This window comes from Manihot esculenta, chromosome 13 (assembly GCF_001659605.2).
Source record: "Manihot esculenta cultivar AM560-2 chromosome 13, M.esculenta_v8, whole genome shotgun sequence".
Taxonomy (NCBI): Eukaryota; Viridiplantae; Streptophyta; class Magnoliopsida; order Malpighiales; family Euphorbiaceae; genus Manihot; species Manihot esculenta.
In genome coordinates, this window is record NC_035173.2 from 29,817,776 (window position 1) to 29,838,215 (window position 20,440).

General features: G+C 34.8%; 1 protein-coding gene across 2 annotated transcripts; it reads right to left on the reverse strand.

Moving 5' to 3' along the window:
• Nucleotides 1-7,323: 7,323 nt before the first annotated feature.
• On the reverse strand, nucleotides 7,324-10,783 carry LOC110629680 (probable 1-deoxy-D-xylulose-5-phosphate synthase 2, chloroplastic). Of its 2 annotated transcripts, none has more exons than XM_021776767.2 (10): nucleotides 10,624-10,783; nucleotides 10,330-10,491; nucleotides 9,995-10,159; nucleotides 9,737-9,887; nucleotides 9,375-9,646; nucleotides 8,995-9,268; nucleotides 8,547-8,854; nucleotides 8,194-8,475; nucleotides 7,820-8,104; nucleotides 7,324-7,735 (listed from the first exon to the last, which is right to left on the reverse strand). In XM_021776767.2, the coding sequence occupies exons 1-10, from the start codon at nucleotides 10,711-10,713 to the stop codon at nucleotides 7,589-7,591; spliced, it is 2,136 nt and encodes a 711-aa protein (XP_021632459.1). In that variant the 5' UTR covers nucleotides 10,714-10,783; the 3' UTR covers nucleotides 7,324-7,588. The 2 variants fall into 2 exon arrangements, with proteins under 2 accessions (XP_021632459.1, XP_021632458.1); XM_021776766.2 differs by having other exon boundaries at nucleotides 8,995-9,271.
• Nucleotides 10,784-20,440: the final 9,657 nt, after the last annotated feature.

The following is a 20,440-nucleotide window of genomic DNA, read 5'->3' on the forward strand; positions in this document are numbered from 1 at the left end:
TTCTCTTATGATATTGATTGTGGAGCAGCTGCAACATTTTGTTGCAATTCTTCTTATGGTTCTTTGAACCTTTTTTACAGTCTATCCTCTATCTCCTTGGATTAAGATAGTACCAAATAACCTAGAGTCCACTAGGATAATATCTTATCAAATACAATATCGTATGAAACATAACATTTGTCATTATTAGGATGACAACATCTCTAACATTTTCTATTTTCATCTTATCCTACAAAGATACATATGATTTTCTTCTTATTAAATTTACTTAAAAAATGACCAGGTATGAAGATATAACAAATACATCCAAATACTTTAAAGTGATTTATAATGGATCTCATTTTTCTCAGCTTCTTAAATAGAGATATAAATTCCAATTTTGATTGTGGAAGTTTGTTAATTATATGAGCTGTTGTTCTCATGCATTTTGCCCAAAATTGGCTTATAATATTTTTAGCACGTAGGTTGCTTCAACATGCCTTTGCAAGGTGTTTGTTTTTCTTTTCAGTAATGCCATTCTATTGTGGTGTGTTGGACAAGTCAATTATCATCAAATCTTGCATTGTTGAAGATAACTGGAGAACTCATTAGAAATGTATTCAGCCCATATCTGTACGAAGGCATTAGATGTTCTTCCCAACTTCACTTTCTACCATCGTCTTGAATTTTTTTAAATTTTGCTAGAGTTTCAGATTTTTCTTTCATAAAGTAATTCTACATAGTTAGAATAATCATCAATAAATGTAATTATATATTGCATACTATTTACTGATGATTGTTTATACTTTTCCAAATATGTCTGAGTGAATAAATTCTAACTGTTCTTTAACTTTGAAAGTTGAATCTTTATATGGTAGTTAATGTGCCTTTCCATATTGACATCTTGCACACACCATGTCAATACAAACATTAAGATTTAGTGGTCCTCTGAGTGAAGATTTGTTCATCATTAACTTTAGCTATGGTAGTTAAAATGTCCAAGTTGTGCATGCCACAAGTCTCTAATTGTAACGACCCGGAAACCGAACAGCTACCGGCACTAGGATCCAGATCGGCTTAAGGCCGCCGAGACCCGTAGCAAGCCAAACATTCATCCTGTAAACCTGTTTAATCCCATACATGATCAACACATAAAAATTTTGAACTTTTCTTTTCATTCAATCACCAAACTCAACCTGTGCATGCACTATTCATATACATAATCATCAACCCCACACTGGAGTCCTCAACAAAGCTCCAATGGGGTAACATAACATATAGTGAGTTTGGCTTACTTAAAACATCATTAAACCATTACATTTGAAAGATCATGTAAACAAAGGGATTAACATACAAACTAGGGTCAAGCACATCTATTATCCTCAATAACATCATTACATTACATAACTAATTAATATTATTCATTACATTTTAATATTTATCATGTCCACCACTAGCTATTACATGACCATGACTTTACTCTTCTTGACCTCCTGGTCTATCCTGTACCTGCAAACCTGGGGTTAAGGGAGTAGGGTGAGCTACTAGAGCCCAGTGAGCAGAATAATAAAACATTTAAATCATATGCTATAATGGAATGGATCACATCACAGACAAGTCACATCAAGGATGATTTTATCACCAATAGTCCTCAACATACCCAATAGTGCCAGGGGCATAGAATGGGCCTCGACCTGGTCTTTCTCTTAGCATAACATACATAACATAATATTCCTATAATGCCAGGGGCGTAGAATGGGCCTCGACCTGGTCTTTCTCTTAACATAGTGCCAGGGGCGTAGAATAGGCCTCGACATGGACTTCCATACCATACCATATCATATCACATCATATCATACGAGGACTAAAGGATCATCCAACACCCATCCACATCATCATCATATTATGCAATGCAACATACTCGTGAATTCTAATGCAAGCACCCTAGTATATCTCATGGCATTCATGATGCGTGAATCATGCTAAGAACTGATTTATTTACTTTAAAGCATAAAGAGTTATTCCACTCACCTTAGGCTAGCTCTGACAAGACTCTGAGGCAGCTGACTCACTGCTGGGGTCCTCGGTTCCTCGGGTCTGAACCTACACAGGCGGACTCAAATGAGGGACCAAACATACATGAACATGACTCTAAAATACTCCCCAAAAACCCCCTAAAACACCTTAAAACAATCACATAAATCATGCAAAAGAAGGCTGAACATGGCACTTTCGACGGCAGGTTCGGCAGCCGAAAGGCCCTCCAGAGCCGAAAGTCATGCACCTTCGGCGGCACTTTCGACGGCCGAAGGTTCCCTCCAGAGACGAAACTCATGCACCTTCGGCGGCACCTTCGGCTGCCGAAACTCCCTTCCAGAGCCGAAAGTCCACTTTCGGGGGCAGGGTTCGGCAGCCAAAAGTTGGCCTCCACAGGTAGGTTCGGCGGCCGAAAGTCCCTTCGGCTGCCGAACCTGAGTTCTTCCAAAGGGCAGAACTCAGCCTTTTTCATGCACCAATGCCTCCCAACTCATTCCATCATGTATTTACCTAGTCTACAACATGCAAACTCAAGCCAACAAGCACATAGGGGTCTCAAACTAACTTAAACCCCAACCAAAACACATCAAACAACCCACATTGCTCATAAACATAACATAAACCCATAAACCCAATAATAACCTAAACATGCATTTCTACCCCATAGATCTTCATAAGACTTGTTTAAAATATACAAGGAAGGTTGGATCTAAGCTTACCTCTTGAAGATCGAGAGAAAAGACGATCCTAGCTTGGAGATGGGGAGAAACCAACTCTTTAGTCTCCAAGCTTCAAAACTTGCACTTTTGCTCAAATATCTTCAAACCAAGTGAAAACTCATAAGAAAATCATGCAGATTCGAAGGAAGAGGCTCAAAATCGATGAGGGACGGCGGAGGACTCACCTTGGCCGAAAAAGGAGAAAAAGCTCACCCGTTCGGACATGGGGACCCTTTTATAGGTGGCTGGCCAGGCCACTTTCGGGGGCCTAACGTGCCTCCGCATGCATGCCATGTTCGGCGGCCAAACCTGGACTTCCCTCACTTATGCCTTCGGGGGCCTAAAGCACTCCTGAAATGCATGCATGTTCGGCAGCCGAACTTGAGGTTCGGCGGCCGAACCTGGGTCTTCCTCCAAGGCTATTTTCATACAAAACTCATTTCCTTTCTTGCTTAAAACCGTAAAATACATTAAAACATTTTATGAAAACATGGTTTTACCCTTCTAGAGGTTTCCGACATCCGAGATTCCACCGGACGGTAGGAATTCCGATACCGGAGTCTAGCCGGGTATTACACCAATCTTACTGCTTCTTGTTTTGTCAACATAGCCCTCCTCATAAAGCATCACATATATTGAATATGTTTTTATTTATTCTATTGATGACGCATCCATAATTTAAACTTATTGATGCATCTTGACATTTTTCAGACTAAAAATCACAAATTTGCTAGAATCTATCAACTGTGAGACTAACAATAGATTTTTCTTCATGCTCGATACTTTGTAGACATCCTCTAGCTACACTTGTCTTTTATTATGATAGGAGCCAATTACCGTGTTACCAACATGGATAATTGGTAATTTTACATTATTTACAATTGTTATAACTCGCCTATCTCTGTGCGAAATATTGTGAAATTTGTTTTTATCTCCTATCATATAATTGGAATTCCAAAACTAATCCTTTTAATATTCTACTTTATGAGAATTAATAGCACTGTAGGTTTGCTCTTCTTCCTTATTACTATCAAGAGACTGGATACTTTAATAGTTTCTAAACTGGGATATTCTTCTTGTATTATTTCTACACTTACAAAAAATGTCTTGAGATCCCATTCTAGTTTCATTTTGATGGCTGCTGCTAACCGTTGTTGCATTTTTCCCAAAGCTGGTTATTCTTGCATTGCTCTCAATGGGCTTTTTCTTAAACCAATAATCTTTGGTATAATGTCTCTTTTTGCTCTAGTTGAAACATTCATCAGTTTTTCATCTAAAATATTTAGACTGTTGATTATTTAGAAATTGCCTTGTTGAGCTCCCCTTGATTGGAAATTTTCTTGTGTTTGCTTTCCTGTCTAACCATGATATTAATTTCTCTTTCTATTAGTGAAGAGTGCCACCTCTTTTGTACTTGATGAGACTTTAACCATTTATTTTGCTAGAGTTTCTTGACTTACCAGCGAATTCTCCAATTCTTCAACTGAAGGTTGTGTTGGCCAACCTTGAATTACAACAATAATCCTCTATACTGAGGTCGTAAGCCATAGATGATGATTCACTTCATTCCATCATTGCTGGTTGTAGATGCCTCATCCAACTCATAAATTTCTCTATAAATAGGTTTTTACTTTTGTAAAGTATTGACTAATTGTCATATCACATTGTGCAATAGACATTAGTTCACCTTCTAGCAATTGTAGTCTTGCATCATTCTTCTTTACAAATCAAGAAGCAAGTAAGTCCTAAGCTTCTTTTGGTTTGATAATTTATCTGATGTATTCCATTATTTCATCTTCTATTGTCATCTTGATAGAAAACACAATCTTCCCTATTTTAATCTTCCATCTCTTTAAAAGATCATCATCATATTGTTGTTCGTATCTATCTCAACAATGGTCTCTCAAAAGTCTTGATCTTGCAAGTAGGACTTCATGCATGTCTTGTAATTATTTTTGTTGAGCTTTTTTATGCTCCTGATATTATTTGCTTTTGCCATCTTATCTTGGTTTTAGTAGCCTCATAATTTATCAAGAAAGTATAGTTGCAAACTAACAGACTTCACAATTTCAAACTGTGTAAAAGCAATATCTCTACCACCACTTAAATCAAATAATAGGCTAAGAAAAAATATTTTCTGATGTGAAAGTTCAATATAAGCTGTAACCATAAAATATACTAAAAAAATTCTTAATTCTAATACTTAATTTTACTAAAAATCACGCTCTGATACTAATAGGAACTTGAGAAGAAGGGAAAACACTACTTATAGAAACTTGAGAAGAAGGGAAAACAGGAACACAATTAAAAACTATATTCACTAGAAAATATTAATTTCATTAAAAATTGAAGTTTTACAATAAAAAAATATCACTTAAATATAAATATTCCTACTACACTCGCCCACACCTCACTTCTACTCTGCTTTTTTTTTTTTCTCTCTTTGCTTTTTTTTTTTTTCTCTTACTTGCCTTGCTTGCTTTCCTCAAGACTTAATGGTACTCTGCTTTTTTTTTTCTCTCTTTGCTTTTTTTTTTTTTTCTCTTACTTGCCTTGCTTGCTTTCCTCAAGACTTAATGGTTATTGCGTTCCACTTCGAGCCTATTTATTGACAAGAAGTGTGCCCATCTTCAAAGCTCTTATTTTGCTCCATTTCTTAATGGGTGTTGTATTCCACTTCAACCTTACTTATTAAAGAAGTTTGCCTATTTTCAAGACTCATTCATGAACCTTTTAATGAAGCTTACATACGTTTCATTTAATTTTCTGCCATCTTTGCTGAGGTTTACTTTTCCTTTTTCAAAATCATTATATGCATTGCATGTAGGCTTAAATAAAATTAATTCAGAATGAATTTTGAGATTTCATATATTTTACCATTTTATTAATAATATATTTTTGTAGTATTTATGAAATTTTCATTAAAAAATATAAAATAAAAAAAATTCAATTTATATAAATATTTTTAAATATTAAAATAAATGAATAAAACTAAACAAAAAAAGGGAAATGCCCTAGTATTTAATGCATCGCGTTTTGACCTAATCCGAGAATGCAGAGGAAAGAGCCATCCGTCGTAAACCTCAAATTATTTCAAAGTCAATTGTCCGTAACATCTTGTCCCCTTCACATGTTGGTTGGAGCTATCTATTACTTTTTGTTTGTTTTCTGGGTTTCCTCTAGGTAGGCACCAGCGTGGACGAATCAACCAAAATTGAAACAGTCAAATTCTTTAAATGTAAAAACTAAATTATACTGAGAGAATCAACTCAAATTAAATTGATATGATTTAATTTAATTTAATTTAAATATTAATTTTAGATTAATTTTATGTGATTTCTTAATTTTTTTTTTATTTTATAAATTTTATTATAATGTTAATTAAATAATTATTAATTTAAAATTAAAATAAAGCACTAGATTTAATTTAATTTAATTTAGCCTAATTTTTTTATTAAAATTGAGAGCAAATCAATTAAATTAAAATTTAAAATCGAATTGAATTATTTTTATTTTTAAAAATCATATTAAAATTTGAAAATTATTTCAACCCGATTAAATTTTTTAATTTGGATCAAATAATACTCACCCGAATTTTTTAATTTAGTATTCCTTAACTATTTAAGTAGTTATTACCTACTCAAATAAAAATTAATAAAAAATTATAAAAAGTAATTTTTCTTAATTCTTGGACTTTTAAATGCTAATATGCTATTAACTACTTGATAGGGATTAGTAAAAAAGTATAAAAAGTAATTTTTCTTAATATTTTAACTTTTAAATGCTAATATTTTTATGTCAAAATATAAATATTACCTTTGAAGTTGTTACCAAATAATACCAATATATTAGAAAAAACACTTTTGATGGTAATAATAATAATTGTTATAATAAAAATAATCAAATTTATTAAAATCTCAAAATAATAGATGTATAATATTAAAATAACCCATCCTATTAAAATTTGGATTTTGAATCTTTAAATAAGAAATTCTAATCAAACACTAATTAAAAATTGTAAATAAAATAAAAAATAATAAACTTAATGAAATAATAAAAACTTTGAAAGTCTCTTAAGCTTTCTATACTATAATGACTGCTTTCCTATAACCCTTAGTCCATTTCAGTGTCAGCTTGCGTTGATTTCCCATATTCCAAATGGCTTACGGTCTACTTCTCTTATTGAAAAGTTCTCCATTAAAAGAAAGAAATTCTCAGTCTTTTCAAAAAGTTCAAAAATAATATCCAAATAGATATAATTTTAACACTTGTTGAAATTTCAGATTACCTAGCTGCTTTACTCTCAACCAAAGAAGGTCAAATTTATCTTTTTAATAGACTGACATGCAAATGAAAAATGAGCCAGTGGCTAAAGGAATCTGAACAGAAGATTAGTCCACCTAGTCAACAATTCTCTCCTTAGCAACAAGTAGGATTTGAACCTATAACTTTTAACTTTGTTAACAATCCTCAACTTAACCTAATTACTTTCAATTCCTTTTCTTGACCTAATTTACTCTCAATCTTTACATTTGACAACTTCAGTCACTACAACTTTAATTCTTTATAGCATAGTAGTCAAGCTTATGATTCGAAGAGATTTGAGTAGGATACTGAATCATAACCAACAAAACTTCTGTCTAGGTGTTTATTACATTACAACAAGTGCATATACAGAGTCCCTATTGCCACTCAAACTCAACTTAATCATTTTTTTATCATGGGATTGGAGGATTCCCAGATATTTCCACATTATGCCCAAATTATGAACTTCTGAGTTGCCTTTTTACAAGAGTTCCTCTCTTGCAGTGATTTGTATGGCTTTTGATAATCTGATCCTTTTCTTGCTCACTTCATTTGAACATAAGAGCTTCTTTTGGCTTCCCCAATAGAGATAACACTGTGGCAGTGATATGGTTTGAGGAGAGCCCTGCTTCTTGAATTTGATCCTCAGGTGATCCATGGTCAATGTATCTGTCAGGAAGAACCATTGCTCTCAACTGCAATAGGCTTTTAAAACGTTAGAATCAGAATTGAGAAAAAAAAAAAAAAAGCTGGAAATTTCCTGCAGAAATGAAAATCACCTTTAGCTTTCCATCCAGAATACCACTTAAACACAGGAAGTGGGCTACATGGGAAGAGAAACCTCCTACGGAACCTTCCTCTACTGTAATTAGGAACTCATGCTGCTTAGCCAATAGCCTGATCATTTCTGTGTCCAAAGGTTTGCAAAATCTCGCATCAGCTACCGTCACAGAGATGCCTCGAGTTCTGAGCATGCTTGCTGCTTCTACACATTGTTGAACTATAGAACCATATCCCAAAATGGCAACTCTGTTGCCTTCCATCAGTATTCTCCCTTTTCCAATCTATTCAGTAATTGAAAATGAAACATTTTAGTTGTATATTCTCTGTTCTGGTGTTTGTAAATTTTTCTGAGTTGATTGCTAATGCTAACCTCAAGTGGGGTTCCTTTAATATTGGCAGGAAGAGCTGCTCCAATTCCGTTGCCTCTTGGGAACCTGAAGCAGCTAGGTCTGTCATCTATGGCTGCAGCAGTGGCAACCATGTGTATCAGCTCAGCTTCATCAGATGGAGCCATGACCACCATGTTGGGCAAGCAAGACATGTACGTGATATCAAATGCTCCACAATGGGTTGGTCCATCTGCACCGACCAAACCAGCTCGATCCATGGCAAAGCGGACCGGTATTTTTTGAAGGTCCACATCATGTACCACCTATGTTACCCAGACAAGAAGTTACTGTAAATTGCGGCAAGGCTTTCTTAATTAATCTTCCATTGACTCACCTGATCATAACCTCGTTGCAGGAACGATGAGTAGATTGCACAGAATGGCTTGATTCCTTCAGTGGCTAAACCAGCTGCAAATGTAACAGCATGCTGTTCTGCAATGCCGACATCGAAGCAGCGATCTGGGAACCTCTTCTGGAAATAATTGAGGCCAGTCCCACCACCCATTGCAGCATGAATGGCTACAATCTTGTTGTCTGTCTCAGCTTCTCTGATCAGAGCTTCAGCAAAGTACTGTGTATACGAGAGCGTCGGAGATTTTGTCTTCAATTGCTTCCCAGTCGGAACATCAAACTTGACGACACCTGAGAGTATGAAAGATTAAGGATCTTGTCAGGAACTCATAATAATACAATTATCGGACAGGGACAAGAATAAGGATCTTGTCAGGAAATCATAATAATACAATTATCGGACAGGGACAAGAATAAGGATCTTGTCTCACCATGCATTTTATCAGCTGCTGCCTCAGCTGGGGGATAACCTTTCCCCTTCTCTGTAACAATGTGAATCAGAACTGGTCCTGGAGCAGGCATTGCTTTTACTTTTCTAAATATGGTCACTAGATCTTCAACGTTGTGCCCATCAACTGGTCCGATATAATATAACCCTAACTCCTCAAAGAGAGTTGACCCAGAAGCACTAATCAATCCTCTTGCATACTCATCTACCTTGGCTGCAACTTGATGCGTTTGCCCACCAATTTGCTTTGTGATGCTCTTCTTCACCCAAAACCAAAGTCAGATATCTTCGAAATCAGATGCGAGAACCAGATCATGAAGACAAAAAAAAAAAAAAGACAAAAAATGAAAACTTGAAACTTACTTTTGCAGCTTCACGAAGTTTACGGAAATGGGTGCTTGCCTGGAGCTTGGTTAAAGCACCGCTAAGTGCTCCAACTGGAGTTGCAGGGCCATCGAGAGTAGCAGTTGGTAAAGATACTTGCTTGTTGTCATTCAATATAACAATTAGATTAGCATCGAGGAATCCTACGTTGTTCATGGCTTCATATGCTTGTCCTGCTGTCATGGCTCCATCTCCGATTACTGAAATGACGTTGTTTTTCTTACCCAACAGGTCTCTTGCAACTGCCATTCCTGTATAATTTAAAACAAAACACTAACATAACATACTCTTAACTGGATTCATGGGAAAAATTCTTAATTACAGTTTTGAATAACACATACCAAGACCAGCAGAGATGCTTGTGGAACTGTGTCCAGCGCCGAAGGCATCATAAACGCTCTCATCTCTTTTAGGAAATCCTGCAAGCCCTGAAGTTTTCCTCATGGTGTGCATCCTAGATCTTCTTCCTGTTAGAATTTTATGTGGGTATGTCTGCAAAAAATTCAGAGCCTCTTCAGGACACAACTCTAGACATTTAAACTAACCATCTGCTTTTTTTTTTTTTTTCTGGTGTTTGGTAGGCAGAGTATCCGATCGACCTGATGACCAACATCCCAGATGATTTTATCGTCAGGAGAGTTGAACACATGATGCAGAGCTACAGTTAGCTCGACAACTCCTAGGCTTGAACTCAAATGCCCTCCTGTCTTTGATACACTGTATACAATATCTGCTCTAAGCTCTGCTGCTAGTTGTTCAAGATCCTGAAAATTGTCGATATAACACCAAAATAAGTAGGCCATTCAAAAAGATTACACGTTAAAAACAAACAGAATTTACAGAACAATAACGCCAACCAAAAAACAAAAAAAAGAACGCAGTTCTCTTAAACAGATGCAGAAGATCGCCATCAACTCTGCTTTTTTTCCCCTACCTGTTTGGATAGGTTCTTCATGTGAACTGGGTAATTGATTGTATCCAGCAATGGCGTCGCTGGTTTCTCCCCTGAGAAATCAATTCTCCAGCCATCTTTTTCTTTCTTTATCGTCATTTTCCTTTTCTCATCTGGGTGACCGGCAGATGCTCGTAAACAGAACTGTAAACAAATGAATAACCCATCTTTCAATTACCCGTAAACAAGATTACATCCACAAACAACAAAGTCTAAAGAATCAACAAGAAATGAATACGGTTAACAGGAACAACATTATTGTTATTACATACATACCTGTTTTCTGCCACAGAGGTTTGATCTTGGAGCTTTCAAGAATGGAGAGAGAGATTGATTCGCTATAAAGGAAGAACTAGAAACCGCCATGGCTGTTAAAATTTATTTAGTGGGATAAACAAGAAAGCAGAGAGAGAGAGAGATATAGATATTGTGTAAGGAAGAGGGGCTGAAGACGATTAACAAGAACCAAGTTTATATAGCAGGCAGAGGGGGAAAAAATTGCTAAACAATCCCTCTATTTTTTAAAGAAATATATTAATCAACTTTTATTTTTTTAAATTATTAATTATTTAAATTCTCTATCTGTTTCAATTGTTAATAATGTGCAAGACAAGTAAATATTTATTATTATTTCTAGCTTTTTCTTTTTTTACAATGGTTACTGTAATTTTTAAGATTCTTAAAAGAACAACCACCAGAGAAAGAGATCTGAGAGATTCTATCTCTGTTCCTGAACAATGTGCTTGAACAGCTTTAGATATTATTATTTCTAGCTAGTTCCCACATAACTTAGCACTTCATCAAAAAAAATAAAGCTTGTGATGTCAAGATTGAGAACCGGTCAAATAATTTTTTAATTTTTAATAACTAGAATATAGCCGTCTATAAATTCTATCCATATTGATATGGAATCTGCAAATTTCTCCATCAAATAATTATTATGTGCATATAAAATATTAAAATTAAGTATTTATAGATTTAATTTGATCGTAAGTCTATTTAAATAAATAATATCATAAAAATTATTTAAACTGTGAATATTTTATTTTTATTTTTAAATATAAAAAAATATGTAAAAATAATAAATGTGACACTCACCAATGATTATGGTAATCATTCCACTAAAGGTTATATGTTTATATCATATATTTAATTTATAATTCATATTTAATAAATTAATTAATTAATGAGAAAAAATATTTTATTTTAAAATGATATTTCTCGTAATTAAGCTAAAAAAAATAATGCTAACAGATTTTTTTACCATATATATATATATATGAGAAATTAAGACTGCAAAAAGAAAATAAATCCTAAGAAGTAATTGAGAAGATGAAAAAGCTTTGAAAAAAGAGGAAAAGGTAAAGCTGAGTGCCTCGTGGCCATTTAAAGAAAATTTTGTAGAGAAAAGAGATAAATGAAGTAGAAAAGGAAGAAGAAATGAATTTTTGAAAATAAATAAATAAATAAAATCTTTTTCATAAGAAGCCCAAAAGCCTAGATTATATTGCAAAATTGAGATCGGGTCCCAGATAAATTACCATAATTGCCTAAATCTTAAAATTAATGGCCTAATAAAAAACTTAAATATGCAAGCCTTCAAAAATAAATAAATAAAAATAAAAGTTACACAAGGACTAAAATGAAAATAAGTTGCTTGATATACGGATCTCTTCTCAATTCCCTTCAAGGGAAGAATCTCCATCATCTAATCCGTACAAAATAAATTAATTTCCTTTTTTTTTCGTCTATTTTTATCTGTTTTTATTAAAAATTGATTATCCAAAATTATTTATCTCTTTGAGAAATTAATAATATTATTTTATTTTTTTCTTATCCAAACACAATAATCACTTTTACAATTTTATAAAACCCATCTCATAATTTATCTTTTTTCTTTCTTTTAATTATTCATTCTTTCTATTGATATGATTAATATTTAAAAAAAATATTGATATTGAAGTAATTAAGTGAAATAAAAAGTAATTTTATCAAATTAATTAAAAGTTATTTTGCTATGATTTGAATAATTTAATTAATTTTTTAATCACCATAAAAAAAATTAAATGGTGATGTTTTGAGATTTAGAAAAAGAGATTTATAGTGATCGTGTAAATTTGGATGAGAAAAAGATGTTTTTTCCCTTTTATTTCTTTTTTGGTTCGTTAGTGACGTCTAATCGCTTTTCTACTACAGTGTTGCATGTTTTTGTCAATTAGGTCCGTACGTATAGATGTGTCAGAGCCACTCTCCACACCAAAATTCCCCCAGCGCGCATGCGAGCAGAGCTGCGAGGTGACTTGGCTAGCTATTCTCCTTCATGTCATATTACTGGGCTAGGCTTTCTTCAGATGAGTTGCATGTGAGGTATCCCCGGCCTGACTCTCCTGACTAGGCTGAGATGCGCGTCATGGGACTGGTTCTTCTTGAGAAGGGTCTGATAGGTCTTGGGTCTTGGATCTGTATTCTTCTTTTAGGTCTAGTCTCGTCTCCAGGTGAAAAAAGTCCAGTGGTAATCAAAGTGAATATCAGAACAGACTGAAGAAGTAATATTTTAGACGCATAAAGTAAACGTATAAAGAGAAAATAATATTTTAGACGCATAAAAATTAGTAATACGTTAACATCTACGAAAATTAAAAGGAATTATTAGAGTTGGATTTAATTAATACATGTTTAGTTTAAGAAACTATCAAATTGATAGTTGATTTATATCTTCAAAGGTAAAGGAATATTAATAAATAAATAAAAAACTAATTAAGCTATATTTCCCGAATAATCTAATTTGCCTAAATGGCTGCTTATAAGTCACTTTTTATTAATAATTTATTTATTAGTTTAATATTATTTTCTCTAATTAATACACATTTAAATATAAAATATTTTTAATATATATTATTATTATTATTTTTCTATTCTCAAATCCTGGAGTTATCATGATCTCACCTGCCATTTTTACTTGGCTGCAAATCTGTTTTTAACATATATGTTTTTTTTTTTTTCCTCAGCAAATTAACATTTGAATTACATGATTGCATATTATAGTAAAGATTCCTTATAACAAAAAACGTACATTTGATGATTGATATTGTTGTCAAGGCAAAACAAAATTTATTGAAAAAAAATATTTGAAATGCGAGAGTAAATATTAAGAGGAGCCATAAATGAAACTTTAATATTCTACAATACAGTAGAAGACGAATTATAAAAAGCATTATAAATGATGGCAGAATCAGTTTTACTGCAATAAATTGAAAGTTTGTCTCATATGCTATTTTGATTATTGCAATAAATTGAAAGCTTGTCTCATATGCTATTTTGATTATTGCCAACACAACATGTGCATCTCCTCTCTCAATAGAAAAACACTATACTCGCATAGCAACATGATGCACAATTTTGCCCTAACTACCTTTAGTTACTACAATAATAACAACAGTGAAAAGTCGATCCAACCAAGTTACATTACTATTTAGCTTAATATATCCCAAAAGGGAAGGAAACGTCTAAAAGAGGAGACCTAGTACCCTCCTCTGAGTTGCTATTCGCTGACTACCCTCCTCTGAGCTGCTATTCGCCGACTGACTAAACATGATGGGCTCTTGGGGATTTCTTTTGGAGCAGGAGGCGTCTTAGAAGCAGTCAGTGCTTTGGGCGGGACTGACATCCTGGAGGCCGTAGAACAAGAATCTCCTGACACTGACACCAAAACCAAAGAGGGTATGAGGGTACGAGTAGAGAGACGAGCTGACATTGCGGGAGTTGTAGCTTGGAAAACCTCTCATAGCACATCAACAATAGACTTATTGGCCTTAAAAGCGGCCAAAGTCTCCTTCATGCTCTCCTTGGATAGGGTGAAATTCTTGGGGAGCCAAATAGTATTCATTGGCACGTCAGAAGCTAAAAAGAAAAGATCAGTTCAATTAGATCTCGAATTAACAAGAGAAGTAATAGCTTAAGGCGTTGTAAGGATGTGTTCATCCCTCTGGAGTAATAAGGTGATTGCCGTGTGCTAGAGCATTGGAGTGATAAGGTGTATTTTTGTAAATATGTTTTACTTTGAATGTGTCTAAGTGGTTATGATTCTGCGAGTGATGAGTTTGATTGCCTAAGTTAGTTCAGTTATTTTCTCTTGTTTATTTGCTACTATGGTTGTTTTTCTACTTATTTAAAGCTGTGTAATTTAGCTCATTGATATACTGAGCTACATTCAATTATAATAAAATACATTTCTTTATAATTTCCTTTTGGTATCAGAGCCAGAAAGAGCAAAAATATCGCTCTTTTTTTCTTTTCTTTCTGTCCACTCACCATGGCTTCTTCTACCTTGAATGTAGCGAATTTCGTTACACTAAAGCTGAAACAAACCAATTACCAACTTTGGAGAGAACAGGTGTTGAGTTTAGCTGAGAGTCAAGAATTATCCGATCATTTAGTGGCGGAATTTCCAGCAGATCAGAAATTCACTCCTCCTCCAACACCAATTCCAGAAAATTATCAACCACAGCAGTCAAATGAATTTAAGATATGGCAAAAGTCCGACCGATTGCTTCGAGGGTGGATCTACGGAACCCTTAGCGAAGAATCTCTGGGACTTGTCATTGGGCTAGAAACAGTGTGTGCTGTTTGGAGTGCATTAAAAGAGGCCTATGCACAAGATTCACAAGAAAGGGTATTTACCCTACGCCAACAGCTAACTTATTTTCGAAAAGATGAAAATAAAACAATCACAGAGCACTTACGCTTGTTTAAGGAGATTTGTGATATTCTGGCTGCAATCGGGAAGAAAGTTCCAGACGATGAAAAGATCTTCTGTCTTCTCACAAGTTTAGGTCCGCAATATGAGACCTTCACCACTACCATGCTCAAACCACCACGGCCAAGTTACAACGAGCTGGTTTCCCAATTAAAAAATCTGGATCAGAGGCGAAGTTGGTTCTCCAATCAGTCGGATTTTGCGCTTGACCAGATCGCGCATGTTGCCTTTTATGGTAATCAACAGAAACAAGCCAATTCCAGTTCGAATCGACGCAACAATTTCGATTCTCATGGACGGGGGTTTCAGGCCCAACAAACTCGAGGACAGGGTCAGAACAGAGGATCATACTCCTCTCAACGTCGCCCTCCACCACCTGGTCAGCGAAGAATGACTCCCGCTGAACGGGAACTTTATAAGGATGAAATTTGCCAATACTGTGGCAAAAAGGGGCATATAGCCAAAATCTGCTGGTGGATATCTAAAGCACAACGTGAAGATCCTCCACAAGCCCTTGCAGCTCTCACGCTTAACAATGGAGTCGTGGAAACGGACTGGGTAGCTGATTCGGGCGCGTTTGATCACATGACAGGTAACAAACTTCTTCTAAAAAATATTGATAAGTATGATGGACCTGATTCGATTACGATAGGGGATGGTACCTTCCTGCCAATTGATGGTGTAGGTACAGCCTGTTTAAACCAAAAATATAATTTGCCTGTCTCTAATGTGTTATCTGTTCCTGATTTAAAACAGAACTTGTTATCCATTAGCCAACTGACTGATGAATATCCTGTAAACTGTGAATTCTCTAACGTGTCTGTTAATGTAAAGGATCGAGAAACGGGACAGGTGCTCTTAACAGGACCAAGGAGGCGTAATTTGTATACGTTGTCTGGAGTACCTACAGCTTATTTCTCGAATCGGTTTAGGACTGGTACCGTTGAGATTTGGCATCAACGATTAGGACACCCACAAGCTTCTGCAGTTTCAGTTTTATTTAATAAAAATCTAGTTGATGTAAAAGGTTCATTGCAATCTAAGTTTTTGTGTGATAGTTGCCAATTAGGCAAATTGAGTAAGTTTCCTTTTAATTCTTCAGAACATACTAGTTCATCTAGTTTTGATAAGATTCATTGTGATCTATGGGGACCAGCCCCTGTAATTTCTTTTTCTAAGTTTAAGTTTTATGTATGTTTTGTTGATGACTTTTCAAAATATTCTTGGATAGTTCCTTTAAAGAAGAAATCTGATTTCTTTGTTACTTATTTAGCATTTGAACAATTTATATTTCGACAATTTGGGAAGCGAATTAAAGTTTTTCATTCCGATGGAGGAGGTGAGTTTGTTAATAATGCTTTGTCTTCTCATTTTCTTGCACATGGCATAAAACATCACATTTCATGTCCATATACTCCTGAACAAATAGGTGCCGTTGAACGGCGACATCGAGTAATACGTGAACTAGGTTTAACTATGATGTACCATAGCCATATGCCGTTATGTATGTGGGTAGAGGCTTTTCAGACTGCTGTCTTTCTTTTGAATAGGTTACCTACTACTGTGTTGGGCAATGAGACACCATTTTATATGCTACATGGATTCCATTTTGATTATAGTTCATTACGGGTCTTTGGTTCGAAGTGCTTTCCATACATTTGGAATTCTAGAAGTCATAACTTTGATCCAAAATCTTGCTTATGTGTTTTTGTTGGTTACAGTGAAAAACACAAAGGTTATAAATGCTTTAACCCTAGAACTAAAAAATTTATCATAAGCCGTCATGTAAGTTTTGATGAGGCAGTTTTTCCTTTCAAGTCGTCATCTTTTGATAAATCCTTTGCTCTTAAAATTATGAATTCTTGGCTACCTGATTGTTCTGGTTTAAATACCCAAACTAATGTAACTGATTCTTCTCTTAGTTTACAGGAATGTGCACCATTTATTTCAGCTGTTGATGTAGCAGGTATTTTGCCGTGTGAAGAAGAGTCTGATGTGCTGCCCCCGCCAGCAGCAGGCACACAGTCAGCAGTAGTGTTACAGTCACTAGCTGCTCAACAAACAGCCACTGCTGTGTCTGCTGGACAGCCCTTGCAAACGGACCAAACTGCTGTTGTACCAGCAGCAGCTCAGGAAGCTGGTTCATCTACAACATCTCAACACCAATTAACAGACCACGTTCTGTCTTATACTTCAGATGTACTAGCCGATCAGTTTTCTGCAATTGGGGTATTTGCAGAACAACCAGAAGCCGAGTTGATTCAAGACCAGGAACCAGAGGAGCTTCCTGTTGCCGCTCCGTTGCTCCATGATCAACCCATCACGGATCAGCACATGATTGAATCTAGTGCACAACAGAAGCAGTCTTTAGAGGTTCTACACATAGGTGATTCGGTTAGTGCAGGAGCAGGTAATTCTTCTTTAGCTGAAATTAATGTACCTGAGGAGCATGTTGAGGTTATAGCACCTAATCATTCTATGATTACTCGTTCAAAATCAGGTATTGTTAAACCCAATCCACGATATGCTTTGAATGTTACTATGTCTTCTATTATTCCGCCTGAACCAAAAAATGTTAAACATGCTCTTGCTCATAATGGTTGGAAAAATACTATGCTTGATGAATTTAATGCCTTGACTAGAAATAAGACTTGGACCTTGGTTCCCCGTACATCTGATTTGCATGTTCTAGGGTGTAAATGGGTGTATAAAGCTAAGTTGAAACCAGATGACACTTTAGATAGGTTAAAGGCCCGTCTTGTTGCTAAAGGGTTTCATCAACTAGACGGTGTAGATTACACTGAAACGTTTTCACCTGTTATTAAACCGGGCACAATTCGTTTGGTTTTAACTGTTGCGTTGGTCAGGCATTGGCCTATTCGTCAGTTAGATGTAAAAAATGCTTTCTTGCATGGATTTATTTCTGAGAATATTTATATGGAACAGCCACCAGGAATGATTGATTCTAATAATCCTTCCTATGTTTGTAAGCTCCAACGAGCTCTTTATGGATTGAAACAGGCGTCGCGTGCCTGGTTTGATAGACTGAGTGTTTTTTTTACTGCAATATGGGTTTTATTGTAGTCTTGCAGATCCTTCTCTATTTGTTTTCCATTCGGCAGCTGGTACTTTAATTCTTCTAATTTATGTTGACGATATGCTTCTTACAGGCTCTTCCAGTACTCTTGTTCAGTCATTTTTGCAGGTTTTAAATTCAGAATTTTCTATGAAAGATCTTGGTCCTTTACATCACTTCTTGGGCATTCAGGTTCAATCCACAACCACTGGACTTCATTTATCCCATACTCATTATGCCTATTCCATTTTGGAGCGTGCTCAAATGCTAGAATGCCAGCCTATGCCCACGCCATTGGTCCAAAAATCGGTGTCTACATCCGTTGACACACCTGTTGATGATCCAAGTTATTTTCGTGTGCTTGTAGGGTCATTGCAGTATCTCACGCTTACCCGTCCAGACCTTTCGTTTAGTGTTAATTATGTTTCCCAATTTATGCACTCTCCTCACATGTCCCACCTCAAATATGTTCGCCGTATTTTACGTTATTTAAAAGGCACTCTTAACTTAGGTCTTTCTCTTACAGCAGATACGTCACTTGCTCTTTCTGCTTTTTCTGATGCAGACTGGGTCGGCTGTCAGATGACAAGACGTTCCACAACTGGTTACTGCACTTTTCTAGGGTCTAATATTGTTTCTTGGTGTGCCAAGAAACAAACTACTGTTGCTCGTTCCAGCACCGAGGCAGAGTATCGAGCTATGGCTCATGCCGCCGCAGAGCTAACTTGGTTAGAATATCTGTTGGATGATTTACGAGTTCCTCAACGTAATCCACCTATACTTTATGGTGATAACTTAAGTGCTTTATATTTGACTGTTAATCCGGTTCTTCATGCCCGTAGCAAACACATAGCTTTGGACTATCATTATGTGAGAGAACGAGTTGCTCAAGGGGTCTTAATCACTAAGCACATTCCGTCCACTTTCCAACTGGCTGACATATTTACTAAGTCAATGACTAAAGCTCGCCTGGCTCAATTTCGACACAAACTTTGTCTTCAGCCCCGACAAAGTTTGAGGGGGGATAATAGCTTAAGGAGTTATAAGGATGTGTTCATCCCTCTGGAGTAATAAGGTGATTGACGTGTGCTAGAGCATTGGAGTGATAAGGTGTATTTTTGTAAATATGTTTTACTTTGAATGTGTCTAAGTGGTTATGATTCTGCGAGTGATGAGTTTGATTGCCTAAGTTAGTTCAGTTATTTTCTCCTGTTTATTTGCTACTATGGTTGTTTTTCTACTTATTTAAAGCTGTGTAATTTAGCTCATTGATATACTGAGCTACATTCAATTATAATAAAATACATTTCTTTATAATTTCCTTTAGAAGAACATAAAGGGAAAAAAATCAAAAGGTACCAGTTTCCTAGCAATCTCGTAGGTTGGACATGTATATATACTTTTCGACGTCATATTTCTTCCTTACAGAGGTCAATCGAAAAAGACAAATTTCATATATTAAGGTTAACCTTGAGAACTCAATACAGTCCTGAGGAATCTCCCCTCAAGAGAGGTTAATATCCCAGTTAATCCCCGAACTCTCCTTCAGCTCAATGACAACAATATGTTCTATCCAATCCTTATATTCTGTAAATATTGACAATCCAAGAACCAAACTAGATAAAACTTGTGGTTAAACCTAACCAAACTGAAGAAGGTACAAAATAATTCAAGAGAATGGGCAAAACCCCGATATAAACAAATAAATTCAAAATAATACATAAATAAGATAGAGTCAGGAGATATAATTCGATGGTTCACTTTACTGTTAAAAATAAATAATTATAATATATTTAAAATAATTAAAAATAATATATTTATTATAAAATATTTATAATTATTAATATAAAATAAAATATATCTGTTGTTAAAATTATTCTCAATTGTATATTTAAAATATTATATTTATTATTCTATCTCAACTGTTACATTTTAATTTTTAAAAATTAATTAAAATTATACTAAAAAATAAATGTAAATCAATTAAAATACGAAATAATAAAAACATTGAAATTTTTTTAGTTATTTAATATTTTTATAAAAAAATTAATATTAATAATATATGTGATATATATCAACTAAATTATTAGATAGATTATTAAAATTTATAAATTAACTAAAATTATATCATATAAAAATTGAATTAATTAAACTAAAATTAAAATACAAACACGCAACGAATGTTATTAAATTATAATTTTATATTCTAATACTAAATTTCTTTATTTCCCTAAACATTGATGTTTTTAGCGATAAGTATA